Below are 19,975 nucleotides of genomic sequence, written 5' to 3'. Positions count from 1 at the left end.
TAGATACGGGGAAGGTTTACAGCATCACCATCAATGAGCGTTCCCTGAACCGGCCCCGAGCCTACACCACCCAGCTGACCCTGAGGAGAATGTCCAGCGGCCCGGCCCCGCGGCCCGTCACCCAGGTGTACAGCCACCAGAGCAGCGCCCTGTACGTCACAGGTGAGAGGCCGCCATCAGCCGGCACCACCTCCATGTACGGCCCCATCACCTCCATCTTCTCTCCACAGACGACGGCGCCGCCTTCCTGGAGGCTCACACCCCGGCCGTCCACAGGGATTTATTCGAAAACCTCCATTGGTTTCACCCGCAGGAGACGCAGACGCCGCGGCCGATATCTCTGCCCAACAAGGTCAGCCATGAATGCGATGTGTCCTGTCATGGCCGCCATCTTCATGTCCTGTACACTGTGTGGTCTTATATATCACACTGACCCCCGACCATAGATATACGGAGACCGTCATGGCCGCCATCTTCATATCCTGTATACACTGTGTGGTCTTATATATCACACTGACCCCGACCATAGATATACGGAGACCGTCATGGCCGCCATCTTCATGTCCTGTACACTGTGTGGTATTATATATCACACTGACCCCGACCATAGATATACAGAGACCGTCATGGCCGCCATCTTCATGTCCTGTATACACTGTGTGGTCTTGTGTATCACACTGACCCCGACCATAGATATACGGAGACCGTCATGGCCTCTATCTTCATGTCCTGTATACACTGTGTGGTCTTATATATCACACTGACCCCCGACCATAGATATACGGAGACCGTCATGGCCGCCATCTTCATGTCCTGTATACACTGTGTGGTCTTATATATCACACTGACCCCCGACCATAGATATACGGAGACCGTCATGGCCGCCATCTTCATGTCCTGTATACACTGTGTGGTCTTATATTTCACACTGACCCCTGACCATAGATATACGGAGACCGTCATGGCCGCCATCTTCATGTCCTGTATACACTGTGTGGTCTTATATATCACACTGACCCCCGACCATAGATATACGGAGACCGTCATGGCCGCCATCTTCATGTCCTGTATACACTGTGTGGTCTTATATATCACACTGACCCTCGACCATAGATATACGGAGACCGTCATGGCCGCCATCTTCATGTCCTGTATACACTGTGTGGTCTTATATATCGCACTGACCCCTGACCATAGATATACGGAGACCGTCATGGCCGCCATCTTCATGTCCTGTATACACTGTGTGGTCTTATATATCACACTGACCCCGACCATAGATATACGGAGACCGTCATGGCCGCCATCTTCATGTCCTGTATACACTGTGTGGTCTTATATATCACACTGACCCCGACCATAGATATACGGAGACCGTCATGGCCGCCATCTTCATGTCCTGTACACTGTGTGGTCTTATATATCACACTGACCCCCGACCATAGATATATGGAGACCGTCATGGCCGCCATCTTCATGTCCTGTATACACTGTGTGGTCTTATATATCACACTGACCCCGACCATAGATATACGGAGACCGTCATGGCCGCCATCTTCATGTCCTGTATACACTGTGTGGTCTTATGTATCACACTGACCTCGACCATAGATATACGGAGACCGTCATGGCCGCCATCTTCATGTCCTGTATACACTGTGTGATCTTATATATTACACTGACCCCCGACCATAGATATACAGAGACCGTCATGGCCGCCATCTTCCTGTCCTGTATACACTGTGTGGTCTTGTATATCACACTGACCCCGACCATAGATATACGGAGACCGTCATGGCCGCCATCTTCATGTCCTGTATACACTGTGTGGTCTTATGTATCACACTGACCCCTGACCATAGATATACGGAGACCGTCATGGCCGCCATCTTCATGTCCTGTATATACTGTGTGGTCTTATATATCACACTGACCCCGACCATAGATATACGGAGACCGTCATGGCCGCCATCTTCATGTCCTGTACACTGTGTGGTATTATATATCACACTGACCCCGACCATAGATATACAGAGACCGTCATGGCCGCCATCTTCATGTCCTGTATACACTGTGTGGTCTTGTGTATCACACTGACCCCGACCATAGATATACGGAGACCGTCATGGCCTCTATCTTCATGTCCTGTATACACTGTGTGGTCTTATATATCACACTGACCCCCGACCATAGATATACGGAGACCGTCATGGCCGCCATCTTCATGTCCTGTATACACTGTGTGGTCTTATATATCACACTGACCCCCGACCATAGATATACGGAGACCGTCATGGCCGCCATCTTCATGTCCTGTATACACTGTGTGGTCTTATATTTCACACTGACCCCTGACCATAGATATACGGAGACCGTCATGGCCGCCATCTTCATGTCCTGTATACACTGTGTGGTCTTATATATCACACTGACCCCCGACCATAGATATACGGAGACCGTCATGGCCGCCATCTTCATGTCCTGTATACACTGTGTGGTCTTATATATCACACTGACCCCCGACCATAGATATACGGAGACCGTCATGGCCGCCATCTTCATGTCCTGTATACACTGTGTGGTCTTATATATCGCACTGACCCCTGACCATAGATATACGGAGACCGTCATGGCCGCCATCTTCATGTCCTGTATACACTGTGTGGTCTTATATATCACACTGACCCCGACCATAGATATACGGAGACCGTCATGGCCGCCATCTTCATGTCCTGTATACACTGTGTGGTCTTATATATCACACTGACCCCGACCATAGATATACGGAGACCGTCATGGCCGCCATCTTCATGTCCTGTACACTGTGTGGTCTTATATATCACACTGACCCCCGACCATAGATATATGGAGACCGTCATGGCCGCCATCTTCATGTCCTGTATACACTGTGTGGTCTTATATATCACACTGACCCCGACCATAGATATACGGAGACCGTCATGGCCGCCATCTTCATGTCCTGTATACACTGTGTGGTCTTATGTATCACACTGACCTCGACCATAGATATACGGAGACCGTCATGGCCGCCATCTTCATGTCCTGTATACACTGTGTGATCTTATATATTACACTGACCCCCGACCATAGATATACAGAGACCGTCATGGCCGCCATCTTCCTGTCCTGTATACACTGTGTGGTCTTGTATATCACACTGACCCCGACCATAGATATACGGAGACCGTCATGGCCGCCATCTTCATGTCCTGTATACACTGTGTGGTCTTATGTATCACACTGACCCCTGACCATAGATATACGGAGACCGTCATGGCCGCCATCTTCATGTCCTGTATATACTGTGTGGTCTTATATATCACACTGACCCCGACCATAGATATACGGAGACCGTCATGGCCGCCATCTTCATGTCCTGTATACACTGTGTGGTCTTATATATCACACTGACCCCTGACCATAGATATACGGAGACCGTCATGGCCGCCATCTTCATGTCCTGTATACACTGTGTGGTCTTATATATCACACTGACCCCGACCATAGATATACAGAGACCGTCATGGCCGCCATCTTCATGTCCTGTATACACTGTGTGGTCTTATGTATCACACTGACCCCTGACCATAGATATACGGAAACCGTCATGGCCGCCATCTTCATGTCCTGTATACACTGTGTGGTCTTATATATCACACTGACCCCGACCATAGATATACGGAGACCGTCATGGCCGCCATCTTCATGTCCTGTACACTGTGTGGTCTTATATATCACACTGACCCCGACCATAGATATACGAAGACATTCATGGCCGCCATCTTCATGTCCTGTATACACTGTGTGGTCTTATATATCACACTGACCCCGACCATAGATATACTGAGACCGTCATGGCCGCCATCTTCATGTCCTGTATACACTGTGTGGTCTTATGTATCACACTGACCCCTGACCATAGATATACGGAGACCGTCATGGCCGCCATCTTCATGTCCTGTACACTGTGTGGTCTTATATATCACACTGACCCCGACCATAGATATACGGAGACCGTCATGGCCGCCATCTTCATGTCCTGTACACTGTGTGGTCTTATATATCACACTGACCCCGACCATAGATATACGGAGACCGTCATGGCCGCCATCTTCATGTCCTGTATACACTGTATGGTCTTATATATCACACTGACCCCGACCATAGATATACTGAGACCGTCATGGCCGCCATCTTCATGTCCTGTATACACTGTGTGGTCTTGTATATCACACTGACCCCGACCATAGATATACGGAGACCGTCATGGCCGCCATCTTCATGTCCTGTACACTGTGTGGTCTTATATATCACACTGACCCCGACCATAGATATACTAAGACCGTCATGGCCGCCATCTTCATGTCCTGTACACTGTGTGGTCTTATATATCACACTGACCCCTGACCATAGATATGCGGAGACCGTCATGGCCGCCATCTTCCTGTCCTGTATACACTGTGTGGTCTTATATATAACACTGACCCCGACCATAGATATACGGAGACCGTCATGGCCGCCATCTTCATGTCCTGTATACACTGTGTGGTCTTATATATTACACTGACCCCGACCATAGATATACAGAGACCGTCATGGCCGCCATCTTCATGTCCTGTACACTGTGTGGTCTTATGTATCACACTGACCCCTGACCATAGATATACGGAGACCGTCATGGCCGCCATCTTCATGTCCTGTATACACTGTGTGGTCTTATATATTACACTGACCCCGACCATAGATATACGGAGACCGTCATGGCCGCCATCTTCATGTCCTGTACACTGTGTGGTCTTATGTATCACACTGACCCCTGACCATAGATATACAGAGACCGTCATGGCCGCCATCTTCATGTCCTGTATACACTGTGTGGTCTTATGTATCACACTGACCCCTGACCATAGATATACAGAGACCGTCATGGCCGCCATCTTCATGTCCTGTATACACTGTGTGGTCTTATGTATAACACTGACCCCTGACCATAGATATACGGAGACCGTCATGGCCGCCATCTTCATGTCCTATATACACTGTGTGGTCTTATATATCACACTGAACCCCGACCATAGATATACGGAGACCGTCATGGCCGCCATCTTCATGTCCTGTATACACTGTGTGGTCTTATATATCACACTGACCCCCGACCATAGATATACGGAGACCGTCATGTCCGCCTTCTTCATGTCCTGTACACTGTGTGGTCTTATATATCACACTGACCCCCGACCATAGATATACGGAGACCGTCATGGCCGCCATCTTCATGTCCTGTATACACTGTGTGGTCTTATATATCACACTGACCCCCGACCATAGATATACGGAGACCGTCATGTCCGCCTTCTTCATGTCCTGTACACTGTGTGGTCTTATATATCACACTGACCCCCGACCATAGATAAACGGAGACCGTCATGGCTGCCATCTTCATGTCCTGTACACTGTGTGGTCTTATATATCACACTGACCCCGACCATAGATATACGGAGACCGTCATGGCCGCCATCTTCATGTCCTGTACACTGTGTGGTCTTATATATCACACTGACCCCTGACCATAGATATACAGAGACCGTCATGGCCGCCATCTTCATGTCCTGTACACTGTGTGGTCTTATATATCACACTGACCCCGACCATAGATATACGGAGACCGTCATGGCCGCCATCTTCATGTCCTGTACACTGTGTGGTCTTATATATCACACTGACCCCCGACCATAGATATACGGAGACCGTCATGGCCGCCATCTTCATGTCCTGTATACACTGTGTGGTCTTATATATCACACTGACCCCCGACCATAGATATACAGAGACCGTCATGGCCTCCATCTTCATGTCCTGTACACTGTGTGATCTTGTATATCACACTGACCCCGACCATAGATATACAGAGACCGTCATGGCCGCCATCTTCATGTCCTGTATACAATGTGTGGTCTTATATATCACACTGACCCCTGACCATAGATATACAGAGACTGTCATGGCCGCCATCTTCATGTCCTGTATACACTGTGTGGTCTTATGTATCACACTGACCCCTGACCATAGATATACAGAGACCGTCATGGCCGCCATCTTCGTGTCCTGTATACACTGTGTGGTCTTATATATCACACTGACCCCGACCATAGATATACAGAGACCGTCATGGCCTCCATCTTCATGTCCTGTATATACTGTGTGGTCTTATATATCACACTGACCCCTGACCATAGATATACAGAGACCGTCATGGCCGCCATCTTCCTGTCCTGTATACACTGTGTGGTCTTATATATCACACTGACCCCTGACCATAGATATACAGAGACCGTCATGGCCGCCATCTTCCTGTCCTGTATACACTGTGTGGTCTTATATATCACACTGACCCCTGACCATAGATATACAGAGACCGTCATGGCCGCCATCTTCGTGTCCTGTATACACTGTGTGGTCTTATATATCACACTGACCCCTGACCATAGATATACGGAGACCGTCATGGCCGCCATCTTCATGTCCTGTATACACTGTGTGGTCTTATATATCACACTGACCCCGACCATAGATATACGGAGACCGTCATGGCCGCCATCTTCATGTCCTGTATACACTGTGTGGTCTTATGTATCACACTGACCCCTGACCATAGATATACGGAGACCGTCATGGCCGCCATCTTCATGTCCTGTATACACTGTGTGGTCTTATATATTACACTGACCCCCGACCATAGATATACAGAGACCGTCATGGCCGCCATCTTCATGTCCTGTATACACTGTGTGGTCTTATATATCACACTGACCCCCGACCATAGATATACGGAGACCGTCATGGCCGCCATCTTCATGTCCTGTACACTGTGTGGTCTTATATATCACACTGACCCCCGACCATAGATATACAGAGACCGTCATGGCCGCCATCTTCATGTCCTGTATACACTGTGTGGTCTTATATATCACACTGACCCCGACCATAGATATACGGAGACCGTCATGGCCGCCATCTTCATGTCCTGTACACTGTGTGGTATTATATATCACACTGACCCCGACCATAGATATACGGAGACCGTCATGGCCGCCATCTTCATGTCCTGTATACACTGTGTGGTCTTATATATCACACTGACCCCGACCATAGATATACGGAGACCGTCATGGCCGCCATCTTCATGTCCTGTATACACTGTGTGGTATTATATATCACACTGACCCCGACCATAGATATACGGAGACCGTCATGGCCGCCATCTTCATGTCCTGTACACTGTGTGGTCTTATATATCACACTGACCCCCGACCATAGATATACGGAGACCGTCATGGCCGCCATCTTCATGTCCTGTATACACTGTGTGGTCTTATGTATCACACTGACCCCTGACCATAGATATACGGAGACCGTCATGGCCGCCATCTTCATGTCCTGTATACACTGTGTGGTCTTATATATTACACTGACCCCCGACCATAGATATACAGAGACCGTCATGGCCGCCATCTTCCTGTCCTGTACACTGTGTGGTCTTATATATCACACTGACCCCCGACCACAGATATACGGAGACCGTCATGGCCGCCATCTTCATGTCCCGTACACTGTGTGGTCTTATATATCACACTGACCCCGATCATAGATATACAGAGACCGTCATGGCCGCCATCTTCATGGCCTGTATACACTGTGTGGTCTTATATATTACACTGACCCCGAACATAGATATACAGAGACCGTCATGGCCGCCATCTTCATGTCCTGTATACACTGTGTGGTCTTATATATCACACTGACCCCTGACCATAGATATACAGAGACCGTCATGGCCGCCATCTTCATGTCCTGTATACACTGTGTGGTCTTATATATCACACTGACCCCGACCATAGATATACGGAGACCGTCATGGCCGCCATCTTCATGTCCTGTATACACTGTGTGGTCTTATATATCACACTGACCCCCGACCATAGATATACGGAGACCGTCATGGCCGCCATCTTCATGTCCTGTACACTGTGTGATCTTATATATCACACTGACCCCCGACCATAGATATACGGAGACCGTCATGGCCGCCATCTTCATGTCCTGGATACACTGTGTGATCTTATATATCACACTGACCCCGACCATAGATATACGGAGACCGTCATGGCTGCCATCTTCATGTCCTGTATACACTGTGTGGTCTTATATTTCACACTGACCCCTGACCATAGATATACGGAGACCGTCATGGCCGCCATCTTCATGTCCTGTATACTGTGTGGTCTTATATATCACACTGACCCCCGACCATAGATATACAGAGACCGTCATGGCCACCATCTTCCTGTCCTGTATACACTGTGTGGTATTATATATCACACTGACCCCAACCGTAGATATACAGAGACCGTCATGGCCGCCATCTTCATGTCCTGTATACACTGTTTGGTCTTATATATCACACTGACCCCGACCATAGATATACGGAGACCGTCATGGCCACCATCTTCCTGTCCTGTATACACTGTGTGGTATTATATATCACACTGACCCCGACCATAGATATACAGAGACCGTCATGGCCGCCATCTTCATGTCCTGTATACACTGTGTGGTCTTATATATCACACTGACCCCGACCATAGATATACGGAGACCGTCATGGCCGCCATCTTCATGTCCTGTATACACTGTGTGGTCTTATATATCACACTGACCCCCGACCATAGATATACGGAGACCGTCATGGCCGCCATCTTCATGTCCTGGATACACTGTGTGATCTTATATATCACACTGACCCCGACCATAGATATACGGAGACCGTCATGGCTGCCATCTTCATGTCCTGTATACACTGTGTGGTCTTATATTTCACACTGACCCCTGACCATAGATATACGGAGACCGTCATGGCCGCCATCTTCATGTCCTGTATACACTGTGTGGTCTTATATATCACACTGACCCCGACCATAGATATACAGAGACCGTCATGGCCGCCATCTTCATGTCCTGTACACTGTGTGGTCTTATATATCACACTGACCCCTGACCATAGATATACGGAGACCGTCATGGCCGCCATCTTCATGTCCTGTATACACTGTGTGGTCTTATATATCACACTGACCCCCGACCATAGATATACGGAGACCGTCATGGCCGCCATCTTCATGTCCTGTATACACTGTGTGGTCTTATATATCACACTGACCCCGACCATAGATATACAGAGACCGTCATGGCCGCCATCTTCATGTCCTGGATGCACTGTGTGATCTTATATATCACACTGACCCCGACCATAGATATACGGAGACCGTCATGGCTGCCATCTTCATGTCCTGTATACACTGTGTGGTCTTATATTTCACACTGACCCCTGACCATAGATATACGGAGACCGTCATGGCCGCCATCTTCATGTCCTGTATACACTGTGTGGTCTTATATATCACACTGACCCCTGACCATAGATATACGGAGACCGTCATGGCCGCCATCTTCATGTCCTGTATACACTGTGTCGTCTTATATATCACACTGACCCCCGACCATAGATATACGGAGACCGTCATGGCCGCCATCTTCATGTCCTATATACACTGTGTGGTCTTATATATCACACTGACCCCGACCATAGATATACAGAGACCGTCATGGCCGCCATCTTCATGTCCTGGATACACTGTGTGGTCTTATATATCACACTGACCCCTGACCATAGATATACAGAGACCGTCATGGCCACCATCTTCCTGTCCTGTATACACTGTGTGGTCTTATATATCACACTGACCCCCGACCATAGATATACGGAGACCGTCATGACCGCCATCTTCATGTCCTGTACACTGTGTGGTCTTATGTATCACACTGACCCCTGACCATAGATATACGGAGACCGTCATGGCCGCCATCTTCATGTCCTGTATACACTGTGTGGTCTTATATATCACACTGACCCCTGACCATAGATATACAGAGACCGTCATGGCCGCCATCTTCATGTCCTGTATACACTGTGTGGTCTTATATATCACACTGACCCCTGACCATAGATATACAGAGACCGTCATGGCCGCCATCTTCATGTCCTGTATACACTGTGTGGTCTTATATATCACACTGACCCCTGACCATAGATATACAGAGACCGTCATGGCCACCATCTTCCTGTCCTGTATACACTGTGTGATCTTATATATCACACTGACCCCGACCATAGATATGCAGAGACTGTCATGGCCGCCATCTTCCTGTCCTGTATACACTGTGTGGTCTTATGTATCACACTGACCCCCGACCATAGATATACGGAGACCGTCATGGCCGCCATCTTCATGTCCTGTACACTGTGTGGTCTTATATATCACACTGACCCCTGACCATAGATATACGGAGACCGTCATGGCCGCCATCTTCATGTCCTGTATACACTGTGTGGTCTTATATATCACACTGACTCCGACCATAGATATACGGAGACCGTCATGGCCGCCATCTTCATGTCCTGTATACACTGTGTGGTCTTATATATCACACTGACCCCGACCATAGATATACAGAGACCATCATGGCCGCCATCTTCATGTCCTGTAAACTGTGTGGTCTTATATATCACACTGACCCCCGACCATAGATATACGGAGACCGTCATGGCCTCCATCTTCATGTCCTGTATACACTGTGTGGTCTTATATATCACACTGACCCCTGACCATAGATATACAGAGACCGTCATGGCCGCCATCTTCATGTCCTGTAAACTGTGTGGTCTTATATATCACACTGACCCCCGACCATAGATATACGGAGACCGTCATGGCCTCCATCTTCATGTCCTGTATACACTGTGTGGTCTTATATATCACACTGACCCCTGACCATAGATATACAGAGACCGTCATGGCCTCCATCTTCATGTCCTGTAAACTGTGTGGTCTTATATATCACACTGACCCCTGACCATAGATATACAGAGACCGTCATGGCCGCCATCTTCATGTCCTGTATACACTGTGTGGTCTTATATATCACACTGACCCCTGACCATAGATATACAGAGACCGTCATGGCCACCATCTTCCTGTCCTGTATACACTGTGTGATCTTATATATCACACTGACCCCGACCATAGATATGCAGAGACTGTCATGGCCGCCATCTTCCTGTCCTGTATACACTGTGTGGTCTTATGTATCACACTGACCCCCGACCATAGATATACGGAGACCGTCATGGCCGCCATCTTCATGTCCTGTACACTGTGTGGTCTTATATATCACACTGACCCCTGACCATAGATATACGGAGACCGTCATGGCCGCCATCTTCATGTCCTGTATACACTGTGTGGTCTTATATATCACACTGACTCCGACCATAGATATACGGAGACCGTCATGGCCGCCATCTTCATGTCCTGTATACACTGTGTGGTCTTATATATCACACTGACCCCGACCATAGATATACAGAGACCGTCATGGCCGCCATCTTCATGTCCTGTATATACTGTGTGATCTTATATATCACACTGACCCCGACCATAGATATACGGAGACCGTCATGGCCGCCATCTTCATGTCCTGTATACACTGTGTGGTCTTATATATCACACTGACCCCGACCATAGATATACGGAGACCGTCATGGCCGCCATCTTCATATCCTGTACACTGTGTGGTCTTATATATTACACTGACCCCTGACCATAGATATACGGAGACCGTCATGGCCGCCATCTTCATGTCCTGTATACACTGTGTGGTCTTATATATCACACTGACCCCTGACCATAGATATACGGAGACCGTCATGGCCGCCATCTTCATGTCCTGTATACACTGTGTGGTCTTATATATCACACTGACCCCGACCATAGATATACAGAGACCGTCATGGCCTCCATCTTCATGTCCTGTATATACTGTGTGGTCTTATATATCACACTGACCCCTGACCATAGATATACAGAGACCGTCATGGCCGCCATCTTCCTGTCCTGTATACACTGTGTGGTCTTATATATCACACTGACCCCTGACCATAGATATACAGAGACCGTCATGGCCGCCATCTTCCTGTCCTGTATACACTGTGTGGTCTTATATATCACACTGACCCCTGACCATAGATATACAGAGACCGTCATGGCCGCCATCTTCGTGTCCTGTATACACTGTGTGGTCTTATATATCACACTGACCCCGACCATAGATATACGGAGACCGTCATGGCCGCCATCTTCATGTCCTGTATACACTGTGTGGTCTTATGTATCACACTGACCCCTGACCATAGATATACGGAGACCGTCATGGCCGCCATCTTCATGTCCTGGACACTGTGTGGTCTTATATATTACACTGACCCCCGACCATAGATATACGGAGACCGTCATGGCCGCCATCTTCATGTCCTGTACACTGTGTGGTCTTATATATCACACTGACCCCGACCATAGATATACGGAGACCGTCATGGCCGCCATCTTCATGTCCTGTATACACTGTGTGGTCTTATGTATCACACTGACCCCTGACCATAGATATACGGAGACCGTCATGGCCGCCATCTTCATGTCCTGTATACACTGTGTGGTCTTATATATTACACTGACCCCCGACCATAGATATACAGAGACCGTCATGGCCGCCATCTTCATGTCCTGTATACACTGTGTGGTCTTATATATCACACTGACCCCCGACCATAGATATACGGAGACCGTCATGGCCGCCATCTTCATGTCCTGTACACTGTGTGGTCTTATATATCACACTGACCCCCGACCATAGATATACAGAGACCGTCATGGCCGCCATCTTCATGTCCTGTATACACTGTGTGGTCTTATATATCACACTGACCCCGACCATAGATATACGGAGACCGTCATGGCCGCCATCTTCATGTCCTGTACACTGTGTGGTATTATATATCACACTGACCCCGACCATAGATATACGGAGACCGTCATGGCCGCCATCTTCATGTCCTGTATACACTGTGTGGTCTTATATATCACACTGACCCCGACCATAGATATACGGAGACCGTCATGGCCGCAATCTTCATGTCCTGTGTACACTGTGTGGTCTTATATATCACACTGACCCCGACCATAGATATACGGAGACCGTCATGGCCGCCATCTTCATGTCCTGTATACACTGTGTGGTATTATATATCACACTGACCCCGACCATAGATATACGGAGACCGTCATGGCCGCCATCTTCATGTCCTGTACACTGTGTGGTCTTATATATCACACTGACCCCCGACCATAGATATACGGAGACCGTCATGGCCGCCATCTTCATGTCCTGTATACACTGTGTGGTCTTATGTATCACACTGACCCCTGACCATAGATATACGGAGACCGTCATGGCCGCCATCTTCATGTCCTGTATACACTGTGTGGTCTTATATATTACACTGACCCCCGACCATAGATATACAGAGACCGTCATGGCCGCCATCTTCCTGTCCTGTACACTGTGTGGTCTTATATATCACACTGACCCCCGACCACAGATATACGGAGACCGTCATGGCCGCCATCTTCATGTCCCGTACACTGTGTGGTCTTATATATCACACTGACCCCGACCATAGATATACAGAGACCGTCATGGCCGCCATCTTCATGTCCTGTATACACTGTGTGGTCTTATATATTACACTGACCCCGAACATAGATATACAGAGACCGTCATGGCCGCCATCTTCATGTCCTGTATACACTGTGTGGTCTTATATATCACACTGACCCCTGACCATAGATATACAGAGACCGTTATGGCTGCCATCTTCATGTCCTGTATACACTGTGTGGTCTTATATATCACACTGACCCCGACCATAGATATACGGAGACCGTCATGGCCGCCATCTTCATGTCCTGTATACACTGTGTGGTCTTATATATCACACTGACCCCCGACCATAGATATACGGAGACCGTCATGGCCGCCATCTTCATGTCCTGGATACACTGTGTGGTCTTATATATCACACTGACCCCTGACCATAGATATACGGAGACCGTCATGGCCGCCATCTTCATGTCCTGTATACACTGTGTGATCTTATATATCACACTGACCCCGACCATAGATATACGGAGACCGTCATGGCTGCCATCTTCATGTCCTGTATACACTGTGTGGTCTTATATTTCACACTGACCCCTGACCATAGATATACGGAGACCGTCATGGCCGCCATCTTCATGTCCTGTATACTGTGTGGTCTTATATATCACACTGACCCCCGACCATAGATATACAGAGACCGTCATGGCCACCATCTTCCTGTCCTGTATACACTGTGTGGTCTTATATATCACACTGACCCCCGACCACAGATATACGGAGACCGTCATGGCCGCCATCTTCATGTCCCGTACACTGTGTGGTCTTATATATCACACTGACCCCAACCGTAGATATACAGAGACCGTCATGGCCGCCATCTTCATGTCCTGTATACACTGTGTGGTATTATATATCACACTGACCCCGACCATAGATATACAGAGACCGTCATGGCCGCCATCTTCATGTCCTGTATATACTGTGTGGTCTTATATATCACACTGACCCCGACCATAGATATACGGAGACCGTCATGGCCGCCATCTTCATGTCCTGTATACACTGTGTGGTCTTATATATCACACTGACCCCCGACCATAGATATACGGAGACCGTCATGGCCGCCATCTTCATGTCCTGGATACACTGTGTGATCTTATATATCACACTGACCCCGACCATAGATATACGGAGACCGTCATGGCTGCCATCTTCATGTCCTGTATACACTGTGTGGTCTTATATTTCACACTGACCCCTGACCATAGATATACGGAGACCGTCATGGCCGCCATCTTCATGTCCTGTATACACTGTGTGGTCTTATATATCACACTGACCCCGACCATAGATATACAGAGACCGTCATGGCCGCCATCTTCATGTCCTGTACACTGTGTGGTCTTATATATCACACTGACCCTTGACCATAGATATACGGAGACCGTCATGGCCGCCATCTTCATGTCCTGTATACACTGTGTGGTCTTATATATCACACTGACCCCCGACCATAGATATACGGAGACCGTCATGGCCGCCATCTTCCTGTCCTGTATACACTGTATGGTCTTATATATCACACTGACCCCTGACCATAGATATACAGAGACCGTCATGGCCGCCATCTTCATGTCCTGTATACAATGTGTGGTCTTATATATCACACTGACCCCGACCATAGATATACGGAGACCGTCATGGCCGCCATCTTCATGTCCTGTATACACTGTGTGGTCTTATATATCACACTGACCCCTGACCATAGATATACAGAGACCGTCATGGCCGCCATCTTCATGTCCTGTATACACTGTGTGGTCTTATATATCACACTGACCCCGACCATAGATATACGGAGACCGTCATGGCCGCCATCTTCATGTCCTGTATACACTGTGTGGTCTTATATATCACACTGACCCCTGACCATAGATATACGGAGACCGTCATGGCCGCCATCATCCTGTCCTGTATACACTGTGTGGTCTTATATATCACACTGACCCCGACCATAGATATACAGAGACCGTCATGGCCGCCATCTTCATGTCCTGTATACTGTGTGGTCTTATATATCACACTGACCCCGACCATAGATATACGGAGACCGTCATGGCCGCCATCTTCATGTCCTGGATGCACTGTGTGATCTTATATATCACACTGACCCCGACCATAGATATACGGAGACCGTCATGGCTGCCATCTTCATGTCCTGTATACACTGTGTGGTCTTATATTTCACACTGACCCCTGACCATAGATATACGGAGACCGTCATGGCCGCCATCTTCATGTCCTGTATACACTGTGTGGTCTTATATATCACACTGACCCCTGACCATAGATATACGGAGACCGTAATGGCCGCCATCTTCATGTCCTGTATACACTGTGTCGTCTTATATATCACACTGACCCCCGACCATAGATATACGGAGACCGTCATGGCCGCCATCTTCATGTCCTATATACACTGTGTGGTCTTATATATCACACTGACCCCGACCATAGATATACAGAGACCGTCATGGCCGCCATCTTCATGTCCTGTATACACTGTGTGGTCTTATATATCACACTGACCCCTGACCATAGATATACAGAGACCGTCATGGCCGCCATCTTCATGTCCTGTATACACTGTGTGGTCTTATATATCACACTGACCCCTGACCATAGATATACGGAGACCGTCATGGCCGCCATCTTCCTGTCCTGTAAACACTGTGTGGTCTTATATATCACACTGACCCCTGACCATAGATATACAGAGACCGTCATGGCCGCCATCTTCATGTCCTGTATACACTGTGTGGTCTTATATATCACACTGACCCCTGACCATAGATATACGGAGACCGTCATGGCCACCATCTTCCTGTCCTGTATACACTGTGTGATCTTATATATCACACTGACCCCGACCATAGATATGCAGAGACTGTCATGGCCGCCATCTTCCTGTCCTGTATACACTGTGTGGTCTTATGTATCACACTGACCCCCGACCATAGATATACGGAGACCGTCATGGCCGCCATCTTCATGTCCTGTATACACTGTGTGGTCTTATATATTACACTGACTCCGACCATAGATATACGGAGACCGTCATGGCCGCCATCTTCATGTCCTGTATACACTGTGTGGTCTTATATATCACACTGACCCCGACCATAGATATACAGAGACCATCATGGCCGCCATCTTCATGTCCTGTAAACTGTGTGGTCTTATATATCACACTGACCCCCGACCATAGATATACGGAGACCGTCATGGCCGCCATCTTCATGTCCTGTATACACTGTGTGATCTTATATATCACACTGACCCCGACCATAGATATACAGAGACCGTCATGGCCGCCATCTTCATGTCCTGTATATACTGTGTGATCTTATATATCACACTGACCCCGACCATAGATATACGGAGACCGTCATGGCCGCCATCTTCATGTCCTGTATACACTGTGTGGTCTTATATATCACACTGACCCCGACCATAGATATACGGAGACCGTCATGGCCGCCATCTTCATATCCTGTACACTGTGTGGTCTTATATATTACACTGACCCCTGACCATAGATATACGGAGACCGTCATGGCCGCCATCTTCATGTCCTGTATACACTGTGTGGTCTTATATATCACACTGACCCCTGACCATAGATATACGGAGACCGTCATGGCCGCCATCTTCATGTCCTGTATACACTGTGTGATCTTATATATCACACTGACCCCAACCATAGATATACGGAGACCGTCATGGCCGCCATCTTCATGTCCTGTATACACTGTGTGGTCTTATATATCACACTGACCCCCGACCATAGATATACAGAGACCATCATGGCCGCCATCTTCATGTCCTGTATACACTGTGTGATCTTATATATCACACTGACCCCAACCATAGATATACGGAGACCGTCATGGCCGCCATCTTCATGTCCTGTATACACTGTGTGATCTTATATATCACACTGACCCCAACCATAGATATACGGAGACCGTCATGGCCGCCATCTTCATGTCCTGTATACACTGTGTGGTCTTATATATCACACTGACCCCCGACCATAGATATACAGAGACCATCATGGCCGCCATCTTCATGTCCTGTATACACTGTGTGATCTTATATATCACACTGACCCCAACCATAGATATACGGAGACCGTCATGGCCGCCATCTTCATGTCCTGTACACTGTGTGGTCTTATATATCATACTGACCCCCGACCATAGATATACGGAGACCATCATGGCCGCCATCTTCATGTCCTGTATACACTGTGTGATCTTATATATCACACTGACCCCGACCATAGATATACAGAGACCGTCATGGCCGCCATCTTCATGTCCTGTACACTGTGTGGTCTTATATATCACACTGACCCCCGACCATAGATATACGGAGACCGTCATGGCCGCCATCTTCATGTCCTGTATACACTGTGTGATCTTATATATCACACTGACCCCGACCATAGATATACAGAGACCGTCATGGCCGCCATCTTCATGTCCTGTATACACTGTGTGATCTTATATATCACACTGACCCCCGACCATAGATATACAGAGACCGTCATGGCCGCCATCTTCATGTCCTGTATACACTGTGTGATCTTATATATCACACTGACCCCTGACCATAGATATACGGAGACCGTCATGGCCGCCATCTTCATGTCCTGTATACACTGTGTGATCTTATATATCACACTGACCCCAACCATAGATATACTGAGACCGTCATGGCCGCCATCTTCATGTCCTGTATACACTGTGTGATCTTATATATCACACTGACCCCTGACCATAGATATACGGAGACCGTCATGGCCGCCATCTTCATGTCCTGTATACACTGTGTGGTCTTATGTATCACACTGACCCCTGACCATAGATATACAGAGACCGTCATGGCCGCCATCTTCATGTCCTGTATACACTGTGTGGTCTTATGTATCACACTGACCCCTGACCATAGATATACGGAGACCGTCATGGCCGCCATCTTCATGTCCTGTATACACTGTGTGGTCTTATGTATCACACTGACCCCTGACCATAGATATACTGAGACCGTCATGGCCGCCATCTTCATGTCCTGTATACACTGTGTGATCTTATATATTACACTGACCCTGACCATAGATATACAGAGACCGTCATTGCCGCCATCTTCATGTCCTGTATACACTGTGTGATCTTATATATCACACTGACCCCCGACCATAGATATACAGAGACCGTCATGGCCGCCATCTTCATGTCCTGTATACACTGTGTGATCTTATATATCACACTGACCCCTGACCATAGATATACGGAGACCGTCATGGCCGCCATCTTCATGTCCTGTATACACTGTGTGATCTTATATATCACACTGACCCCAACCATAGATATACTGAGACCGTCATGGCCGCCATCTTCATGTCCTGTATACACTGTGTGATCTTATATATCACACTGACCCCTGACCATAGATATACGGAGACCGTCATGGCCGCCATCTTCATGTCCTGTATACACTGTGTGGTCTTATGTATCACACTGACCCCTGACCATAGATATACAGAGACCGTCATGGCCGCCATCTTCATGTCCTGTATACACTGTGTGGTCTTATATATCACACTGACCCCCGACCATAGATATACAGAGACCGTCATGGCCGCCATCTTCATGTCCTGTATACACTGTGTGGTCTTATATATCACACTGACCCCCGACCATAGATATACAGAGACTGTCATGGCCGCCATCTTCATGTCCTGTATACACTGTGTGGTCTTATATATCACACTGACCCCCGACCATAGATATACAGAGACCGTCATGGCCACCATCTTCATGTCCTGTATACACTGTGTGGTCTTATGTATCACACTGACCCCTGACCATAGATATACAGAGACCGTCATGGCCGCCATCTTCATGTCCTGTATACACTGTGTGGTCTTATATATCACACTGACCCCGACCATAGATATACGGAGACCGTCATGGCCGCCATCTTTATGTCCTGTATACACTGTGTGGTCTTATATATCACACTGACCCCGACCATAGATATACAGAGACCATCATGGCCGCCATCTTCATGTCCTGTACACTGTGTGGTCTTATATATCACACTGACCCCGACCATAGATATACAGAGACCGTCATGGCCGCCATCTTCATGTCCTGGATGCACTGTGTGGTCTTATATATCACACTGACCCCGACCATAGATATACGGAGACCGTCATGGCCGCCATCTTCATGTCCTGTATACACTGTGTGATCTTATATATCACACTGAC

At 47.9% G+C, this 19,975-nt stretch overlaps 1 protein-coding gene across 1 annotated transcript in view; it reads left to right on the top strand.

Moving 5' to 3' along the window:
* FBXO24 (F-box protein 24) overlaps positions 1-19,975 on the top strand; it is a 181,071-nt gene that overhangs the window by 23,221 nt on the left and 137,875 nt on the right. Inside the window, exons 7-8 of the mRNA XM_073655006.1 lie at positions 4-162; positions 231-352. Coding sequence (XP_073511107.1) covers positions 4-162; positions 231-352 — 281 coding nt within the window. The remainder of the gene's footprint in view (positions 1-3; positions 163-230; positions 353-19,975) is intronic.

This window comes from Phyllobates terribilis, unplaced genomic scaffold, assembly GCF_046119375.1.
Source record: "Phyllobates terribilis strain yellow unplaced genomic scaffold, ASM4611937v1 Scaffold_11__3_contigs__length_659146591, whole genome shotgun sequence".
NCBI classification, from domain to species: domain Eukaryota; kingdom Metazoa; phylum Chordata; class Amphibia; order Anura; family Dendrobatidae; genus Phyllobates; species Phyllobates terribilis.
The sequence above is the reverse complement of the archived record's forward strand: the minus strand, read 5'-3'. Positions and strand labels throughout refer to the sequence as shown.